General features: G+C 44.3%; 1 protein-coding gene across 1 annotated transcript in view; it reads left to right on the top strand.

Moving 5' to 3' along the window:
• Positions 1-585: 585 nt before the first annotated feature.
• The window catches only part of rab10 (RAB10, member RAS oncogene family), a 56,354-nt gene continuing 35,185 nt past the window's right edge, over positions 586-21,754 (top strand). The window contains exon 1 of the mRNA XM_033021418.1: positions 586-1,074. Coding sequence (XP_032877309.1) covers positions 948-1,074 — 127 coding nt within the window. The 5' untranslated portion in view covers positions 586-947. The remainder of the gene's footprint in view (positions 1,075-21,754) is intronic.

Here is a 21,754-nt window from a genome sequence, read left to right as displayed (position 1 = left end):
CCTCGTTGTCACCTTCCCTCATCCAACAATGAACCATTCCACATTTCCTCAATTCCATATCTTTATCTCCCTCTCCCCTGACTCTCAGTCTAAAGAAGGGTCCCGACCCGAAACGTCACCCATTCATTCTCTCCAGAGACGCTGCCTGTCCCGCTGAGTTACCCCAGCATTTTGTGTGTATCTTCGATGTAACGCTACCTTCTCTGGCGTCAAGTACAGCCGGCTGTGGAACCTTGCGGCGGTTCTCGCCCCCACCCCGATGACATAATCGGCTCGGACACTGAGTGTAGTAGAGGGCAGGGCCGGGCCGGGCCTTGTTATTGACAGGCCCACGACCAGAGCTCTCCCTCTCCCTCTCCCTCTCCCCGCCCCCGCATCCGGTGGGCCGGACTCTGGGCGCCGCCCCGGTCGCTGGAGCAACCAGTCGGAGGCCTGGCTGGGTGCTGGCCGGCACTTCCGGTAGGCGCTGAAGCCGTGGTGGGGAAGCGCAGGGAAGCGGGGCTGGGCTGGGCTGGGGGTGTTTTGTTTCGCGAGGCGGCGTGGAGGAGGAGGAGGAGGGAGGAGGGAGCAGCAGGGAGTAGCAGAGAGTAGCAGAGAGCAGCAGCAGCAGCGGCCGGGCTGCTGGCTGGGTGAACGGACGGACGCTGCACTGACGTTGACGCTGAATGAGCTCGTCTCTGCTTCCCGAATGTCTTCGCGAAGTTAAACGGGGGGAAGAAAGGAAAGTTTAAAGAAGGACCGGTTGGTGGGTTAGCCGCCCGTGTGTGTGCGCCTTTCCGGCCGGATCCATGGACATTGATGGTTGGTAACTTGTTGCAGCCGGAGCGTTGGTGTTAAAGCGAGAGAGGGAGAGACGGGCAGAGAGAGAGAGGCGCCATTTTGTTCCCGTTTAAAAAGAACTCTCATCGCCCCAATTATTAGCAGCTAGAGCGGGGGAGCGACAGATTATGGCAAAGAAAACCTACGACTTGCTCTTCAAGCTGCTGCTGATCGGAGATTCGGGCGTGGGCAAAACCTGCGTGCTTTTCAGATTCTCAGACGACGCCTTTAACACCACTTTTATCTCTACTATAGGTAAGTAAGGGCAGAGGTGCGAGCTGGTGACAGCGAAGAATATTGTGGAAATGGGGAGGGGAGCGGCTCCTAATCTTTTCATTAGGTTGGCCGCGGTGTGAATATGGGTGGCTGACAGGGTGGGGACACAGTCGAGGCCTTATCCTTGTAGCCGCTGTCCAAAGACAGCGCGATTCATTGTAATGGCCTCTCTGCAAGGAAAGGGGGAGTGGTGCATTTTTATAGCAGATGTATCTGTATGGTACTCTTAATTCTTCTGGTATGTTTGCTTACATATGTGTTGCATTTGCATGATTTTAACTATTTTTTGAAAAATTCTTTCAAGACGTAATTTATAATATACAATATTGCCAGGCTTTAATTTAAAATCGAATATTTTTTAAAATTAATGATGAAACTATGCATCTTTCGATGTTTGAATTTTACTTTAGATTGTTCTCTTAAATATTAAAAAAAAACCACATGCGCCTCATTGATTGCATTCCAAACGTATATTGGTAGCGAAAATGCTTATGGACATCCTGTTTCAGTGAGTAAAATGCTTTGTTTCTTAAATGAGTAACATCGAAGCCAATCAAACTTATCAGTATACTTCCGCAGAAAAATGACAGTAAATAAATTAGTAGTTCACTGGACAGTGAATTTAGATTACGTTTTAATGTTAATCCGTAAATTTTGAAATCTTCAGTGTATTAATTTGTAATTGGATAAACAATCAGTTGTAGAAAACATTAATACATCCTGCTTGTGGCCTCGATCTTGTATGGGGAAAACATTAACTTCGTCGTGCGAGTTCCACCAGTTGTATATTTCATGTATGTTTGGATTAATTTCAGTGTTTTGTCACAAATGAAACGTGCAAAGCACCATTTTTTCTACTAAACTTATGGAACATGGTTGCGAGTTGGTGCAAGTCCCTTTAAGGCCCTGACATGTACTTTAAGTTTAGTCTAAATAATTTAACATAACACTTCAGGATGTTATTCAGAACAATTGTGCTTCTAAATTGTGGTTGCATGATTATTTGTTTTGTTGGATTGGAGCCTATCAGAAAATCAATGAATCATTCTCATTGTATTACCCTTTCTGGATCGGGTATTGGATAATTTGACATGTTGTTTCCTGTATTTTCCTCTCCCCCCTGCCCCCACCACTTTGCCTTGATCTTTGTAGGCAATGCTCCAATTGCCACCCTCAACTTCATGCTAATACAACCTGCTTTATGTTAATGTTTCTTTCCTTATTGTAATTTACTGGCTCTGACTAATTTTGCTGAATAAGCTAGTTTAAATGGCAACATCATGACTGCAATGTACAGTTTGGAAAGATGTGACATTATCCACTATGGGAGGGAAAGAATTATGCTTTTTATTCAATGTTGAGTGATTGGGAAATATTCATGGTCAAAGGATGTGGATGGCCTAGTAACAAAACTGACATGTTGGTGCAGCAGGCTTAGAAGCACAAATGGTATGTTAGCTTGTATTGTAACAGTTGAGTGCAAAAGTGAAGATTTCTGAATAAAATGATGCTGGACCTCGAAGAGATCAGATTCAGATTCAAACTTTATTGTCATTGTGCAGTGTACAGTACAGAGACAACGAAATGCAGTTAGCATCTCCCTAGAAGAGCGACATAGAATATGAGCAATAAATAAATATATTTACGTGCATACAGCCATAGTAGTGTCTGGAGTATTGGAAATTGAAATATTGCCATAAAACCTACATGCAATGAAATGCACTGAATTTTCACCAGGATAGTTCCAGTAATGCAGATCTGTTTGCTGAGATTAAATGGGGTTGGCTCTTTGTCGTTGTGAAGAATGTAAAGTGATCACAAAACATGTAGATTTGCCGCAAGACTTGACAGTACCTGCAAGAGATATTTTCTTCGCACCAGAAATGGTAATTCTTTAAGCATTCTCTACTTGGACAGTTGTGGAGGCCGTCGATAATTGTACTCAGAACAGTTATTTCTGTTATCCGGACATAAAATTAATTGTAGCCGATGAATAAGGCAGGTAAATGGTGTTTCATGTATTAAATCAACCATTATCATGAATGGCAGAACAGGCCTGAAGCTGACGGGCTTACTTCTCCTATTCTTTAAATTCTTGTGACCTTCAATGATATGCTTCGGGGTGTTTCACAATGTTAGTTCTCTGTGATGCAAGTTGTTCCAGCAATCTTCTGACAAGCATGTCAGCTCAAAATTCTTTTCCCTTAAGGAATTGTTAACTTGCTATTAAATATGAGCTTCAGCATTAGTGGAAGTGATTCAACTGCTTAATCCAGAATCTTTTGCAAGCCGGGCTGTTCTTTTTCAAAAATAGTGTCAGACAGATGTGGGTGGGGTTCTTCAGTTACGCAGATTGTTGATTTTGTTGAAAGTTAACCATGTTTCACTTTTGGAATCATTATCGAAAGCACTTCATATTTTCAAACGGTGCCCATTCGAATTGGGGTTTGGCTTTGTATTAAACGTCAGTGAATTGATTGCTGAAGGTTATTACTCCACGTTCTAAATTAACTACAAATTACTTAAGGTAGACAAAAATGCTGGAGAAACTCAGTGGGTGCAGCAGCATCTATGAAGCGAAGGAAATAGGCAACCCTTCTTCAGACTGATGTGCAGGTGGGGGTGGCTGCTGCTCCCACTGAGTTACTCCAGCATTTTTGTCTACCTTCGATTTTCCAGCATCTGCAGTTCCTTCTTATACAAATTGCTAAATGTGAGGTGCTTAGATCTTGTTTCTTGTCACTGTTGTCCTGCATTTAGCCCATTGTTGAGATGGCTAGCTAAGTTAAGTGCTCTGTGCCACAACAAAAGAGCACGCATTGGAATTGGAGGTAGATTAGCATGTGGAAACTGTTGCTGATTGGCAGTGGTTGTGCACTTGGAATCTATCTTGTTGCTGAGCCAGAAGACCACTTGGTGAAGGAAGTATGGCATTAAACCATGCCGGCTCAAATGTTGGGTTAGCAAAACTTGATATTCATTGAACGATGCATTGGAAATAATTAGTGAGAGTCTGGGAGAAGCAATGTGTAGAAAGGAACTGCAGGTGCTCATATATACCAAATATAGACAAAATGCTGGAGTAACTCAGTCTACAGAAGAGTCCTGACCTGCTGAGTTACTCCAGCACATTGTGTCTATCTTCTGGTAAAACAATATTTAGTCATATAGTTCTGGTCTCCGATGGGCAATATTCAAGCATGCTTAATGGTAAGGCAGGAACTTAACTCATTGACAGGATTTCACCTTTGAGGAGTAAATTATTAAAATATTGCCATCTCATCAATTATAAAGGCAACTTAATTCCCTTTGGCACCCTACAAATTCTCCCCAGGTTACGACGTGCTTCTGTTCCATGGAACAGTACCTAATTCAAACAGCACGTTGGGACTGAGGCTGCCTGGCAATATAGTTACATTTAAAAAAAACAGTGGTCAACCAAGGCAATGTATAGATATACCAGGTTAATTGACTCAATCATTCAAATCTCACCAAGAAAGGAGCTCATACATGGCAGAAGATGTCTGCAACAGCTGGCAACTCGCCTATCTCCCGAATGCTTGTTTGTATTTATGGTTGTACATAAGTAGGGCATTTGCAACCTGGAAATGACCTAAATTGAGAAAAAGGAAAGCAGCCAGTGTTTCTGGTGGTAATAACTTATCCTTCAGATCATATGGCCATTGTTAAATTTCTGAACATGGGATGTTGTGTATATATTGGTTGCTTTGTTTCCTATTTTTCATTGGTGCTTTGTGAGCACTTGTTTGATCATCTGTGCTTTGGAATGTCTGCTGCAAAATTTATGCCTACTGTAAAAGGCAACATGTCATATTTGGAGATTTTGACAGAAATGTAAGATTATTCAGATAGGTAGTAGTATCTGTTAAGAACTTAATGTAGTTTAGAGGTGCAATGTGGAAATGGTCCTTTGGCCCACCAAGTCCGCACTGACCAATGATCACTTGTAAAATAGTTTGTTATCCTAGTCTTGCATCCTACACACCGGGCAATTTACAGAAGCCAATTGACCTACAAACCTGCATGCAATCTTGCTGAGATCGCCAGTGTGCGGAGCTCCGTCCGGCGCAGTCTGTTGGCTTGGAAGCTGCGGTCTCCGGTGGGAAGGCGGCCGTTCCTGGCACCCCAAGCCGCTGGGGGTTCTCCCGAAGCAGCATCACCCGGCGAGAACATCGGGCGCCGTGGCAGCGACTGTGGAGGCCTCAATAGGCCCGACTTTGGGTGGACAAGAGGATGGGGACTGGACTTTGTGCCTTCCCCCACAGTGGGAATCACTGTGGGGGGATGTTTTTGTGTTGAACTTCTTTTTGAATCTATGTTGTATTTTTATTAGTGTGCTGCAAGGACATCAGAATTTCCCCTGAATAAGGGGATTAATAAAGTTTAATCTAATCTAATCTAATCTGGAGAAAACCCACCCGGTCACAGGGAGAACATACAGACTTCATTCAGACAGCACCCAAAAGCGTGTAATGCATTACATGCATAAATAATGGTTGTGGGTATACAATGTTCAAGTTAATTCCGACATACATCCAAGATTCTTCACCACTTCAGCTTCCAATTCCTAGGCCCACAATTGCCTCTTCTTGAGCATGGACATCCAGTCTCTCTTCACCTCCATTCAATGTGGGAAGCCCATGGGATCCTCTGGTTCTTTCTCGAACAGACCCAATCCGTTCCCTCCATTAATTGCCATAAATGGGCGATCCCAGAGGAGTATTGAGGAACAAAGGGATTTTACTGGATAGTAAGGAGCCTTCCTCACGGCAAAAGACCAAACAATGTGGGCTTTGGTTTATGATTGTCACTTATATTGAGGAAAGGTGAAACGCTTTGTTTTGCTTTACTCCAATCAGATCAGATGGTATACATAAATATAAGCAAGTCAAACTCATGTAAAATATAGCAGTTGGGAAGATAAATAGTGCGGGATCTAGTTCTCAGCATTTTAACGCATCAGTTCCAAAGACATAGTTCAATGTCCACAATGAGGTAGAGATGAATTGGAGTGTACCAAAGCCAATGGAAGAACCATTCAGAAACAGTGGGAGTGAATCTGGTGGTGCATGCTTTAAATCTAATGTATCTTTTGCTAGACGGGAGTAAGGAGGAGGGGGAATGGCTGGGGTGGGGCAAGTCTTTGATTATGTTAGTTGCTAGGTTTATAACCAGGGGGGCACAGTTTAAGAATAAGGGGTAAGCCATTTCGAATGGAGACGAGGAAAAACTTTTTCACACAGAGTTGTGAGTCTCGAATTCTCTGCCTCAGAGGGCGGTAGAGGCTGGTTCTCTGGATCCTTTCAAGAGAGAGCTAGACAGAGCTCTAAAAGATAGCGGAGTCAAGGGATATGGGGAGAAGGCAGGAACGGAGTACTGATTGTTGATGATCAGTCATAATCACATTGATGGCTGTGCTGGCTCGAGGGACCAAATGGCCTACTCCTGCACTTATTGTCTATTGCTTTTCTGAGGCAACGTGGTGTAGATTGGATTGGATACAATTTTATTGTCATTGCACTTTTCATAGAAACATAGAAAATAGGTGCAGGAGTAGGCCATTCGGCCCTTCGAGCCTGCACCGCCATTCAATATGATCATGGCTGATCATCCAACTCGGTATCCTGTACCTGCCTTCTCTCCATACCCCCTGATCCCTTTAGCCACAAGGGCCACATCTAACTCCCTCTTAAATATAGCCAATGAACTGGCCTCAACTACCTTCTGTGGCAGAGAATTCCAGAGATTCACCACTCTCTGTGTGAAAAATGTTTTCCTCATCTCGGTCCTAAAAGATTTCCCCCTTATCCTTAAACTGTGACCCCTTGTTCTGGACTTCCCCAACATCGGGAACAATCTTCCTGCATCTAGCCTGTCCAACCCCTTAAGAATTTTGTAAGTTTCTATAAGATCCCCCCTCAATCTTCTAAATTCTAGCGAGTACAAGCCGAGTCTATCCAGTCTTTCTTCATATTAAAGTCCTGACATCCCAGGAATCAGTCTGGTGAACCTTCTCTGTACTCCCTCTATGGCAAGAATGTCTTTCCTCAGATTAGGAGACCAAAACTGTACGCAATACTCCAGGTGTGGTCTCACCAAGACCCTGTACAACTGCAGTAGAATCTCCCTGCTCCTATACTCAAATCCTTTTGCTATGAATGCTAACATACCATTCGCTTTCTTCACTGCCTGCTGCACCTGCATGCCTACTTTCAATGACTGGTGTACCATGACACCCAGGTCTTGTTGCATCTCCCCCTTTCCTAATCGGCCACCATTCAGATACTATCCTGTTTTTGCCACCAAAGTGGATAACCTCACATTTATCTACATTATACTGCATCTGCCATGCATTTGCCCACTCACCCAGCCTATCCGTCACCTTGCAGCCTCCTAGCATCCTCCTCACAGCTAACACTGCCCCCCCCCCCCCCCCCCCCCCCCCCCCCGTTTCATGTCATCCGCAAACTTGGAGATGTTGCATTCAATTCCCTCGTCCAAATCATTAATATATATTGTAAATAGCTGGGGTCCCAGCACTGAGCCTTGCGGTACCCCACTAGTCACTGCCTGCCATTGTGAAAAGGACCCGTTTAGTCCTCCTCTTTGCTTCCTGTCTGCCAGCCAGTTCTCTATCCACATCAATACGGAACCCCCAATACCGTGTGCTTTAAGTTTGTATACTAATCTCTTATGTGGGACCTTGTCGAAAGCCTTCTGAAAGTCCAGATATAACACATCCACTGGTTCTCCCTTATCCACTCTACTAGTTACATCCTCGAAAAATTCTATAAGATTCGTCAGACATGATTTACCTTTCATAAATCTATGCTGACTTTGTCCAATGATTGCACCACTTTCCAAATGTGCTGTTATCCCATCTTTAATAACTGATTCTAGCAGTTTCCCCACTACCGATGTTAGACTAACTGGTCTGTAATTCCCTGTTTTCTCTCTCTCTCCCTTTTTAAAAAGTGGGGTTACATTAGCTACTTTCAGTGCAATGAAATGGTTTAGCCTGCAGTCGTAACATAGAATAAATAACAAAACAAACATTCAACACAGTTTAAAGTCCCAGTCATTATCTCTTCCCTCCTTGCTCTGTGGTGGCAAATCAGTGGTGGCAAATTTGTTTTGTGTTACGGACTGGGCCACATCTCCAATTCTTTTCAATTTCTTGCATTCTTGGGCTGACTTGCTCCTTAATCAAGTTGCTATAACCTGGCAGTATTCTCTCTATTGTGTATCTTTAGAAGCTTGAGAGTCACTGGAAACATGCAGAATTTCTTCAGTCTTCTTGGGAAATAGACAAAGTTGCATCAATATGTTTGGTCCATGACAGATGTTGGTAATATCAACACTAAGGAACTTGTAGCTCTCAGCCTTTTCCACTTTGGCACCATCAATGTTGATTGGGACATGTACTCCGCCACATCTCCTTAAGTCATTAACTAGCTCCTTTGTCTTGCTGGCAATGAGGGAGAGATTGTCTATCTCCTTCCTGTGTCTCCATCATTGTTTGTGATCCAGCACATGGCAGTTTGGCATTTGTAAACTTATGAGTGTACAGGGAGTATAGTTGGGGACTGAGAACACATCCTCGTGTGACACTGGTGTTGAGAATTAGTGTTGGATTGTTGTGCGGAGTAAGAGATTTGGAAGATGTCTGAGGAAGAACTTTTTTAACAGCTGTCAACAGGCTGTCAGCTGTCAGCACTGACATCCCATTGCCTTTAATATCAGTCACCTGTGATCAATAAATGTGAAATTTTGCCTATGCTGCTCCAAAGGCAATTACTTCCCAAAGTATGCCGCCGTTTCTATGTGCCTTTACTCGTGCTTTCTGGATTCCTCCAGATTCTAAGCAGGAAATGATACAGAAATAGGTATCTATCGCACACCAGAGCTAATTTTGCTGCCAGAAAAGTGACTGAAAAGTTTGCTTACCTGAAGTGTTCTCTTAGAAGCAAATACTGTTATTAAAGCTTTGGCGTTGTACTAGTATATATCAGGGACAAGTAAATTCTTCAGAAGCAATATTCATGTTTATGCAAGTAACATTTTGCAATGCCTACAAGTTTGTGGGCAGTTTATCTTCAATTTGACAGCATTTGAAGTACGTCAATTGTCATTTTTGATTTGGTTCTAAATTTCAAAGTTGGTGGATGAATCCTAGGCTGATGCTAGAGTTGGAAAAGTAAAGTTCAAAAGTTGTTTTTAACTGTACCAGCAAGAGTATTTGTACAAGGCTTCGTAATTTCCTGCTGGCGATTCTTGTTGCGGTTCTTGCAGTCTACTTAAGACTACTAAATTAGTCCACTAAAATGTTATAGACATGTGTACTTGATTTATCTGAAAAGTAGATGTATATCCAAATTGCAAAGTTGAGGAATATCTTTGTTATTGCAAGATTACACATGTTGGCTCCAATGTTATATCTCTTCATACTGCACATAATTCAAGGGCAGCATTAAATTCTCACCCAACTGTTTTAAATACAATACAAATTTAATGTCATTTGAACCTCAAAAGAAGTTCAAACGAAATTTGGTTTATGCAGTCATACAACAAGACACACAGCCAACACAGTTTACACAAACGTCCATCACAGTGAATCTCCTTCTCACTGTGATGGAAGGCAAAGTCTTGTCTCTCCCCTGTGTTCCATTTCTTCTCCCGATGTTAAAGCCTCCGACGGGCGATGGAAAGTCTCGCGGCCATTAAGGCCGCGCCGGGCGATGTAAGGCCCTGCTCCGGGTCTTACTGTTGGAGCCCCCGGCAGGCGGTCTCCCATCAGGGACCCGAGAGCTCCCGATGTCACCATCCACCGGACCTGCGGCTGGAGTCTCCGAGCTCCGGAGTCGGGCCGCAGCAGCGCACCACCACCGCGCTCGGCGCTTCGAAGCACGCCAGCCCCACGATGGTAAGTCCGCAGCTCCGCGACTGGAGCCTCCAGGTCATTCCGGTTGGAGGCCGGTCCACGGTGCTAGGCCCCAACGACCACGGTGACCCAACAGAGAAAAGGTCGGGTCACCCGTACAGGGAAGAGATTTAAAAGTTTACCCCGTCCCCCACATATACACAGCTAAGAACAATATAAAAACCACAACAAAACTATACATTCAACGGTGACAAAAAAAAGACAGACGGACTGCAGAGGCCGCTGCAACGTCGGTCGCGCCACCTAGACAAAGAGAGTTGAGATGTAGTTTGTGGTGTAATGCTCCTACAGCCTTTGATCTTCCAGTTAGAGTTGCTACAGGATTGATGTTGGAATTAAAGATTTGGTTGTTATACATAAATTGTAGGTGTTTTTCCATCCGTTTGTACAATAGTGGAGTGTAAGGTATGTTGAGTGCTGTCAATTATGTCAAGTTCTCGTAGTTAAGCTCCACTCTTCCATACAAATGAAGGATTTTCCATAGTGCTTCGCAAAAATATTTTGTAGATGGTGCAAAGATGTTCAAATTCTTGGCAATCTCATTGAAAAACCAGAAAGCATTGTTTCAGATGAAGAAGTTGTCCTCCAAGTAATTTTAAATCTTTCACCTTTCATCTGAAACAATGCTTTCTAGTTTTTGATTTCCTTAACTAGGAAGAAGGGAGGTCATCCATTCTATCTATGCCCATCATGATTTTATACACTCATATAAGATTGCCCATCAGCCTCCTGTGCTCCAATGAAAAAAGATCTGAGCCTGCCCAACCTCATCCTAGATCTAGAATTTGGAAGGATAAGAGGGGATCTTATAGAAACTTATAAAAGGACTGGACAAGCTAGATGCAGGAAAAACGTTACCAATGTTGGGAGAAGTCCAGAACCAGGGTCCACAGTCTAAGAATAAAAGGAGAATAAACTGAGATGAGAAAACTTTCACCCAGGGTTGCGAATTTGTGGAATTCTCTGCCACAGAAGGCAGAGGCCAATTCACTGGATTAATTTAAAAGCAAGTTAGATAGAGCTCCAGGGGCTAGCGGAATCAAGGGATATGGGGAGAAGGCAGGCATGGGTTACTGATTGTGGATGATCAGCCATGATCACAATGAAGGGACAAATGGCCTCCTCCTGCACCTATTTTCTATGTTTCTATCTCTGGGACCTTCAAGTTCTGGCACCATTCTTGTAAATCTTCTCCGCACACTTTTCCAGAATTGAAATGGCATCTTTCCTATAACAGGGTGACCAAAACTGAACACAATACTCCAAACTGTGGACTTGCAAACATCTTGTAATATCCCAACTAACATACACAATACCTGGCTAAATGTCTCTGTTAAATGCTGTCATTCTCACCCTGTCCTCCAAATCATGAATGATGGGGAATGCTTTTAGATCAGCTAGGGGATAAAGGTGTGGGGAAGAATAATGAGTTCATTTTGTGCATGATTTACTTACCTGGATTTCTACTTAACTTTTGTTACTGACCATGTTGAGGACTTGACTATGGAGCTTTGCCATCTCTGGTGGACTTTTTCTGCTGAAGTTCCCTTTTCAGGAAAATTGTAGCCTGTCGTAGAAACATAGAAAATAGGTGCAGGAGTAGGCCATTCGGCCCTTCGAGCCTGCACCGCCATTCAATATGATCATGGCTGATCATCCAACTCAGTATCCTGTACCTGCCTTCTCTCCATACCCCCTGATCCCTTTAGCCACAAGGGTCACATCTAACTCCCTCTTAAATATAGCCAATGAACTGGCCTCAACTACCTTCTGCGGCAGAGAATTCCAGAGATTCACCACTCTCTGTGTGAAAAAAGTTTTCCTCATCTCGGTCCTAAAAGATTTCCCCCTTATCCTTAAACTGTGACCCCTTGTTCTGGACTTCCCCAACATCGGGAACAATCTTCCTGCATCTAGCCTGTCCAACCCCTTAAGAATTTTGTAAGAGTACCAGTCTGCAATGGAGAGAAAATGGGTTGCACCAAGGCCTGGTTCAGAAATTTGAATGCTCAAGAACAAAGGAGGCTGCTGAAAATTGTGGGTATTGCCCAGTCCATCGTGGGCACTGACTTCCTCACTATAAAAGCAAGCTGCAGGAAGCACTGTCTCGGGCTGCTAATATCGTAGAGCTCTTGTTGGTACATTTGGAAAGAAGCCTTCTTTCCTGACACAACCCCACCTCAGCACCTATTCAGTATATAAAGGGTTCCCAACCTGGGATAAATTTACATATGTAAATGTACATATTTTTTCTCATTGACTGACTGTTTTGGTTCTGGTATACCGGTATCTGTTCATCATTAGTTGTTCATAAATAAGTCAAATAACATTGTTATGTACTATTAAAGTTGCCCGGGGTAGAAGGGACTAGACTAAGTGGGACCCGTTGGGTCCCATTTTCACACGGGAGGGCTGGTCCCCCGACGCAATATTCCACCTCTCCACCAATTCCAATATTGGTGGCCAGTGGGGGGGCTTTCTGGAGCGCTGGTATGGGTTCTTGGGGTGGCAGCTCAGTCCCTCAAGCCTGATCTGCTGGCAGCTCACTCATGGCTGGAGGGCTGGCAATTGACTCATGGCTATTCCTTGAAATTCCATGGTGGGCTGGCAGTTGACTCATGGCTATTCCTTGCAATTCCATTTCAAGCAGGGTGCAAGGCCACCAAATTCAAATCCATTTTCCTACCATTTCAAGCAGGGTGCAAGGCCACCAAATTCAAGTGCAGTTTCATACCACTTCAAGCAGGGTGCAAGGCCACCAAATTCAAGAGCAGTTTCATACCACTTCAAGCTGGATCCAAGGCCACCAAATTCGTGCAGTTTCATACCACTTTCAGCAGGGTGCAAGGCCACCAAATTCAGTGCAGTTACATACCACTTCAAGCAGGATGCAAGGCCACAAAATTCAAGTGCAGTTTCATTCCACTTCAAGTAGGGTGCAAGGACACCAAATTCAAATGCAGCTTCATACCATTTCATGCAGGGTGAAACCACCTTAAAACCACACAAAACACCAAACTCACAGTTCAGTAGAAATTCAGTGCGTTCAGTTGATTCACAGCTCAGACAGTCATGACCTCCCCCTCCCCCATCATGCAGAGACTGAGCCACACCCACACTTCCGGGTTTTATAACCCCTCCCCACCGGAAAAGGTGTGGCTTTCATGGCGTGATTGACAGGAGAGAGATTCTCAACATTTTTTAAACACTAATAACACTTTTATTTTTCATTGATGGGAAGAATTCTCTGCACCTGCTGAGCAGAGGGGACTAAGATGGCCAAAAATCACAGCTGTAAGTGGTAGCGTTTTATCTAAAATCAATATACAGTGCAAACAGGAAGTAAATGCATTTGCAGTAGTGCCTTTCAACTTCAAGCCAAAGCACCCAAACTGCCATTTGCAATGTAGTGCCTTTCAACTTCAAGCCAAAGCACCCAAGCCACCATTTGCGGTAAGTAGTGCTTTTTAACTTCAAGCCAAAGCACCCAAACAACCATTTGCAGGCAGTGCCTTTTTACTTCAAACAAACCATATTTTCATTTTCAAACCACATTAAGGGGACTCACAGTTGAGTAGACATGTGTTCAGTGTTATTCAGAGCTCAGAGAGACATGACCCTTTGGCTTCATCCATCTTGCAGAGACTGAGTGAGGCACACCACTTCCTGGTTTTGTAGTCCCTCCCCCTCCCTCCAGCAGGGGTAGCAGAGAGAGTGGTGATTTAAAAAACCCATTAATATCTCTCTGATTTGGCATCGATGGGAAAAATCCTCCGGTTCAGGAAGGCGGAGGGGGGCTCTGAGCGAGATGGCCAAAAATGATGGCCGTAGTTGGCGGCGTTCTCTCGGAAATCGCAGCACAGTGGGCCAATGTTAACAGTAGGGATAACATTACGATCTACAAATAAAAGATCTAATAAAGTCGGTATGTATATGTGTGTATATACATACATACAAATGTGTGAGTGTGTGTGTGTATATATATGTTTCAGTGAATGTGTGTGTGTATATATATGTTTCAGTGAATGCAGAGTTAGATTGAGTGGTAAATTCATTTTAATAATAGGTGTGATATGTTTGTGGAAATTAAATAAGGATAGGACATGAACACTAACAAGATGCTAAGGAATGTTGATAAGCATTTGGACCTTGGGTTCCAGGACCATAATTGCTTGTAAGTAGTTTGGAGGTGATGCTGCAACTTTACAAAATGTTTCTGGTTAGACAGTATAGATATTTGTGTGCTGTTTTGATAACCCTTAGAAAAGATGCAGTGTAAAGAGTAGAGGGCAGGGCTCGAAATTAACGGTTGCCCAGGTGCCAATGGGCAACCTAAAAGCCGTACCATTTTGCCTGGCTTGGCAAGCACCCAGGACACCTGCCGTCCAACTCTGAGCGGCTCCCTCTCCCCCTCATCTCCCCCTCCCTCTCTCCCCCTCCCTCTCTCACCCCCTCTCCCCCTCATCTCCCCCTCCCTCTCTCCCCCTCATCTCCCCCTCCCTCTCAACTCCCCCTCCCTCTCCCCCTCCCTCTCTCCCCCTCCCTCTCTCCCCCTCCCTCTCTCCCCCTCCCTCTCTCCCTCTCACTCTCTCCCCCACTCCCTCTCTCCCCCTCTCTCTCCTCTCCCCCTCCCTCTCTCCCCCTCCCTCTCTCCCCCTCCCTCTCTCCCCCTCCCTCTCCTCTCCCCCTCCCTCTCTCCCCCTCCCTCTCTCCCCCCTCCCTCTCTCCCCCTCCTCCCCCCCCCCCCCTCTCTCCCTCTCTCCCCTCTCCCCCCCCTTCCTCCCTCTCCCTCCCTCCCCCCCCCTCTCTCCCCTCCCTCTCTCCCCCTCCTCTCTCTCTCCCTCTCTCTCTCTCTCTCCCTCTCTCTCTCTCTCTCTCTCTCTCTCTCTCTCTCAATCCCTCTCTCCCTCTCTCTCTCTCTCTCTCTCTCCCTCCCTCTCTCCCTCCTTCTCTCCCTCCTTCTCTTTCTTTCTTTCTCTCTTTCTTTCTTTCTTTCTTTTCTCCCCCCCCCCCGGACCCTCCACCACCAAACTCTGAAAAATAACAGCATATTGTACTTTATTGTGTATATATGTGGTATATAGGCACACTGAACTTTTATCTCCTGTTCTGTATTATGTTTACATATTCTGTTGTGCTGCAGCAAGCAAGAATTTCATTGTCCTACCTGGGACACATGACAATAAAACTCTCTTGACTCTTGACTTAAGCAAAAAAGGGTTCTTGTGGGTGGGGGGGGGGGGGGGGGGGGGGGGAGCTACCTTAAATTTAGTTGCGTCTAGTTGGGTAACTATGGGAGGGTGACGACTATTCCATGCTTTAATTGTGTGGGGGAACTCCTTGGAGCAGCCAGCATCTCTGGAGAGAAGAAATTGGGTGGCGATTCAGGTAGAGACCCTTCTTTAGATTTCCTCTGGTTTTAGTGTTTTTAGTTTAATTTAAAGATACAGCATGGAAACGGGCCCTTCGGCCCACCGAGTCTACGCCGACCGCCGATCACCCGTACACTAGTTCTATCCCACACATTAGCGACGTAGGTATATATATATGTGTGTGTGTGTGTACACAAGCGCACACACACACTTACATATAGATATGTATAGAAATGTGTGTGTGTGTGTATATATACAGACAGCACCCATATTCAGAATCAATTCTGGGTCTCTGGCACTTTTAGGCAGCAACTTTATGGCCAATGTACTGCCCCATAGGCTTGAACTGAATTAAAACATATAGTAGCTGTAAAGGGGGACATAACGTCACTTAGATTTAAGACTGAAAATGGCAAGTTTCTTTTTTTTTTTAGTAACCAAAAGTTATCAATGTGTAATTTATTGTGTGTTGGAAAAGAAAATATAGTGGCACAGCTGGTGGACTTGCTGCCTCGCGTGCCAGAGATCTGTGTTCGATCCTGTGCTCGGGCACAGACAGTGTTGAATTTGCACATTCTCCCTGCAAACGTGTGGGATTCCTCCCATATCCCAAAGACGCATTGGCTTTGTAGTTTAACTTGTCTGTAAAATTGCCCCTAATGTGTAGGAGTGGGCGAAGAAAGTGGGATAACAGAACTTGTGTGAATGGGAAGAAACTCAGCGGGTGAGGCAGCATCTATGGAGCGAAGGAAATAGGCAACGTTTCGGGTCGAGACCCTTCTTCAGACTGATGTTAGGGTGGGGGGAGGGCTGGAAGAAGAAAGGAAGAGGCGGAGACAGTGGGCTGAGGGAGAGCTGGGAAGGGGAGGAGAAAGCAGGGACTGTCTGAAATTGTAGATCAATGTTCATACTGCTGGGGAAGTGCTGAGCCACGGAGAGATCAGGTTGATTATTGTGAACCAAGTGGAGGTGTTGGGCGAAGCGATCGCCAAGCCTACGCTTGATCTCACCGACGTGGAGCAGCTGACACCTAGAGCAGCGGATGCAATAGATGAGGTTGGAGGTGCAGCTGAACCTCTGCCGCACCTGGAAAGACAGCTTGGGTCCTTGAATGGAGTCAAGGGGGGAGGTAAAGCGACAAGTGTAGCATTTCCTGCGGTGGCAAGGAAAAGAGCCAGGAGAGGGGGTGGTTTGGGTGGGAAGGGACGAATTGACCAGAGAGTTACGGAGGGAGCGGTCTCTGCGGAAAGCCAACAGGGCAGGAGATCGGAATATGTGGCCAGTGGTGGGATCCCGTTGGTAGATGACAAAGTTAGAGAAAATCAGTGGGTGAGGCAGCATCTAGAGGCAGCATCTATGGAGGAAGGAATAGGCGACGTTTCGGGTCGAGACCCTTCTTCAGACTTCTGTCGGGGGGGGGGGGGGGGTCTGGAAAAAGAAAGGAAGAGGCGGAGACATTAGACTGTGGGAGAGCTGTGAACGGGAGGGGAATGAGGGAGAAAGCTAGGGCAACCTGAAATTGGAGAGGCCAATGTTCATACCGCTGGGGTGTAAACTACCCAAGTGAAATATGAGGCGCTGCTCCTCCAATTTGCAGTGGGCCTCACTCTGGCCATTGAGGAGGCCCAGGACAGAAAGATTGGAATGGGAGGGGGAGTTGAAGTGCTGAGCCACCGGGAGATCAGGTTGGTTATTGCGAACCGAGCAGAGGTGTTGTGCGAAGCGATCGCCAAGCCTGCTCTTGGTCTCACCGAGGTTGATCATATGCTGAATAATCCAACCACATTTTTGTTTGGAAGTGGAAAGAAATAATGGAAATTGCATTCATTGCAACGTGTAAAAAGGGTTGATACTGTATATACTGTATTATAATTTTGCTTCATGTCATTGTGGTATATATCATGTCTTGATTGGTGAATATGTTTAGTTTTGCCTTTATTTGAAGCAGAAATAATATGTGAATGCTTCATTGAGCATAATTCCGACTGGTAACTACGCACTTCGGCTGAGCACATTATCGCACGCGTCATGCAAACCGTCTTAAATGACCACCTAAACTGTCATTTGGCAACCTAACAAGCTGCCTAGGTTGCCCAGCTGGAAACAGAAAAAAGATTAAGTGAGAACCCTGTAAGGGGAGATTCACCTGCTTGCTGCCTGGATTAAAAAACGCTAGTTCTGGAGAAATGTTAGATCAGTTTAGCCGATTTTCCTTGGAGTCATGTGACTTGTATTATGTTCCTTGTTTCCTTCAAGTTTGAATTTGAACCCTTGCAGAACTTTGGACATTTGTATCACTGTTGAATGTTTAATTGTCAAATGTACTGACACAACAATTACATTCTTTCTTGCAGTGGCATACAGACCTGTAACCACAAAGCTCATGGATAACATAATGAACAATTTGATAAATTAAAAATCTGATTTGAGTGCAAAAAAGGCCCAAAGTTGTTGTTGCAAACACTGTGTAATCAAACATGAAGATGCAAGTGACCAACACCCAATTGCAAGGTTTAAGTTCATAATTACCTCATATACTGTATTAGTGGAAAGCTTTGCTTTGCATGTTATCCACTCAGATTAGATAATTGTCCCAGGCCTTTTTGAGGCAGCGTCCCCTGTAAATCTCTTTGGTGGGGAGGATCTATGGTGGACCAGGTGGTGTCCACTTTTTGTAATCTCCTTAATTCTCAAGCGCGATTTGCTGAACCAGGATGTGATGCAACTTGTCGATATTGTCTCTACTGTGGACACTTGGGAATATTCACTGACAAATTGAATGTTCCCAATTTTCAAAGGAAGTAGATCTTTATGGAGACAGAAGCAGAGGAAAAAATTCAAAATTAGAAACAGAAGGCAGAAAATTAAACACCATTGAAAGGCAATGGAATAAGCTTGGATTAACATTGTTATGACCATGGCTGGCAATGGTTTACATCAGAGAAAGATTAGGCTAAAGGAACATATGAGAAGAATAGTATGACCATCACTGAACCTTGGTCAGTAATTGCAAATGGCTGCAAAGGATTGCCAAATGATTTGAGGGTTATGAAATTGGCAGAATGGTTTTGGTTGAGAAAAGGTTTAGTACTGTGAAGATGGAATTCTTTGGACAAGAATCTGAAAATGTGAGCCAAATTGTAGACTACTTGAACACCCACGTTTCTTGAACAGTGCGACCTTAGGCACTTCAAGCCAATGCAGAGATAACAATATGTTTACCAATTGCTTGTCATACGTTACGGTTAGTATATTGGTTTAGAAGTCCAGTTCATTAGACAGTTTAGAATTATAAGTTGTGTTTATGTAGACGTTGCTAGTGCAGAAGCAGATGGATGTTGCTATTTAGTGTTATCTTTTTTACTGGAAATATTTGCCAGCAACCTGAATTGCAAATGCTGGAATCATGAGCAAAATACAAAGTGCTGGGGGAACTCAATGGGTCTGGCAGAATCTGTGGAGGGAACAGACAGATGGCATTCAGGAAGAATGCTGGAAAGTGGGGATAGGCCAAGCCTGGTAATAATATGTGACTACAGGTGAGGGGAGTAGCTGCCAGATGGGTGGATTGAGAAGGCAAGTATGAAAAGGAGACTAGGATGTCGGGTAAGGAAGGAAAAATGAAATGTGAATCTGAAGTGAGGGGTATAGGTGGATGGGAATGGGGTGGGGGTTGAAGAGAAACATGGGGCTTAGATGGGCTTTGAACATCTGGCAGAGGTGAAAGGAGCAGAGTGACTGGGGTGGTGGTTGGGATATGTGCAATCTGCTGTGAGGGAGGGGGGGGGGGGGGGTGCATGAGGTACAGGTTGGATGTTATAACTGAAGCTATTTGATATTATACTTTGGATTGTTTAGAGATGACCTGCATGTTAAAGAATTGGTGATGAGCTTACCTTGTGAGAATTTATTTTCGCCTTTTAAAAACAGAGTTAAGGGCCTGTCCCACGAGCATGTGACTGCATGCAGCAAGCGCAACCTAATGTGGTCGCTTGAGCCGTACGCGTTGCGGGTCCGGTCCTACTTCGATCGCCGGAGCCGTATGGAGTTGTGCGGAGCTGGTCCCGACATCGCACGGGGCTCCGGCCCGCAGCCGCATTGAGGCCGTAAGCACCGCCTCGACGAGCATACGCAGCGTCTTGAACCTGCTTCTGGTTTGGTTGCGCTTGCCGCATGCAGTCGCGTGCTTGTGGGACAGGCCCTTTAGATGTTTGCTGCTTGGTCGACTGCAGCAAGAGTTTTCAAAATTGCAGTTAGCAGCCAAATAGCTATTTTTTGTGAACAACCAGTAGAAATTGTGGTTATGGCTTTTGTGAAGCAAGGAGTAAATCTGTTTTCAAGTCTTGTAAATTAAAAAGTGAAACCTGCTTTTTTTTTTGTAATATGATTGGGAATGTTTGTCAATCTGTCTTGTTCAGATCTTTGACTTTTACAGCGCTTACTTTGCAGGCTCTGAGTTGATCATGTGGTTGCACATGACGCATTCCAGTTGCTGATGTTTTGAATTAGATTTACTGCTGGATCATTGTCATTGACCCAAATCAGAATGTGCATGGTCAATGCATAAATTCATACTGAAATAATTGATGTTGACAATATCCTGTGGAAAAGGTACGATAGCAAATTAGGTGTTGTATGCAAGTCCATCCAAATATACGATCCTTTGACTTGGTCATGACCTGTACACAGAACAAACTTTAGGAGATAAGCAGGATGGATTTCCTGGCTGCTGCAGACATATTCTGCCATGTGGAACCATGACTATATCTGGTTGAGTTAAACATCTGGTTTAACCACATTGGTTGACCAATGTTTTTATTTAAATATACACCAAAATGTGGTCTGTTCGGGTAACAGACAGTTCTCAAGAACGGAACCCTGTCATAAACTCAGGAGGCCGTGTAATTACTGAATTGCTAATAAGGCAGTGCCTATCTCCAAGCAATAGTTTATTTTTCCATTACTTGTAATTTGGCAACTTGTAATCTAACCTTACACAAAATTAGTTGTTTAATTTTTTCAATGCCTGATGTGCTTGGTGGCAGCTCATGCAATATTTATCTGATTCATTTATTAGCTAGTAGCCATGGTGGTATGACTACTGTTTGAGTCCAAGGAATAGTGAAATTTCAAGAAATTGGTCAAATAGTTTAATGGATGGAGGTCATGCAATTTTCTTTGGCTCAATGCAGTGTTCATACCTACTTGTCTGTCTTATTTGATGAATATTTCACCTTCAAGACCTGAGACTGCAGATGTTGGAATCATGAGAGAAAAACAAAAGTTTATTTTTTTTATTACTTATAGTTTTGGCAACTTAATCTGACCTATATTTATACAAAATTCAGCTTAAATTGTGAAGATTTTTTTTTAATGTTTTCCACCACAGATTCAGTCTGATCCACTGAAAGTACTCAGCAGGTCGAGCACCACATATAACCATATAACAATTACAGCACGAAAACAGGCCATCTCGGCCCTTCTAGTCCGTGCCAAACACTTATTCTCCCCAGTCCCATCTACCTGCACTCAGACCATAACCCTCCATTCCTTTCCCGTTCACATACCTATCCAATTTATTTTTAAATGATAAAATCGAACCTGCCTCCACCACTTCCACTGGAAGCTCATTCCACACAGCTACCAATCTCTGAGTAAAGAAGTTCCCCCTCATGTTACCCCTAAACATTTGTCCCTTAATTCTCAAATCATGTCCTCTTGTTTGAATCTTCCCTACTCACTGGAAAAAGCTTATCCACGTCAACTCTGTCTATCCCTCTCATAATTTTAAAGACCTCTATCAAGTCCCCCCTTAACCTTCTGCGCTCCAAAGAATATAGACCTATCGTGTTCAACCTTTCTCTGTAACTTAGGTGCTGAAACCCAGGCAACATTCTAGTAAATCTCCTCTGTACTCTCTCTATTTTGTTGACATCTTTCCTATAATTTGGCGACCAAAATTGTACCCCATACTCCAGAATTGGCCTCACCAATGTCTTGTCCCACAGGGCTCAGTTCTTGGCCCTCTCCTCTTCTCTCTCTATTTGCTCCCACTTGGTTCCATACTTAGGAAGCACGGAATTTCATTCCACTTTTATGCAGACGACAGTCAGATTTATGTGCCTCTTAAAAAGAAGGATGAACACTCTGTCGGACTGTTACTTGAGTGTCTCAACGACATAAAGGCCTGGATGGCTCTGAACTTTTTAAATTTTAATGATAAAAAGACGGAAGTAATGGTTTTTGGTGGCACCACTGGGGCCCCCCCCTGTAGATCTGGGCTCAATGGCCCAGTATATTAAACCAAGCATCAAAAACCTAGGGG

Source organism: Amblyraja radiata, chromosome 5, assembly GCF_010909765.2.
Source record: "Amblyraja radiata isolate CabotCenter1 chromosome 5, sAmbRad1.1.pri, whole genome shotgun sequence".
NCBI lineage: Eukaryota > Metazoa > Chordata > Chondrichthyes > Rajiformes > Rajidae > Amblyraja > Amblyraja radiata.
The sequence above is the reverse complement of the archived record's forward strand: the minus strand, read 5'-3'. Positions and strand labels throughout refer to the sequence as shown.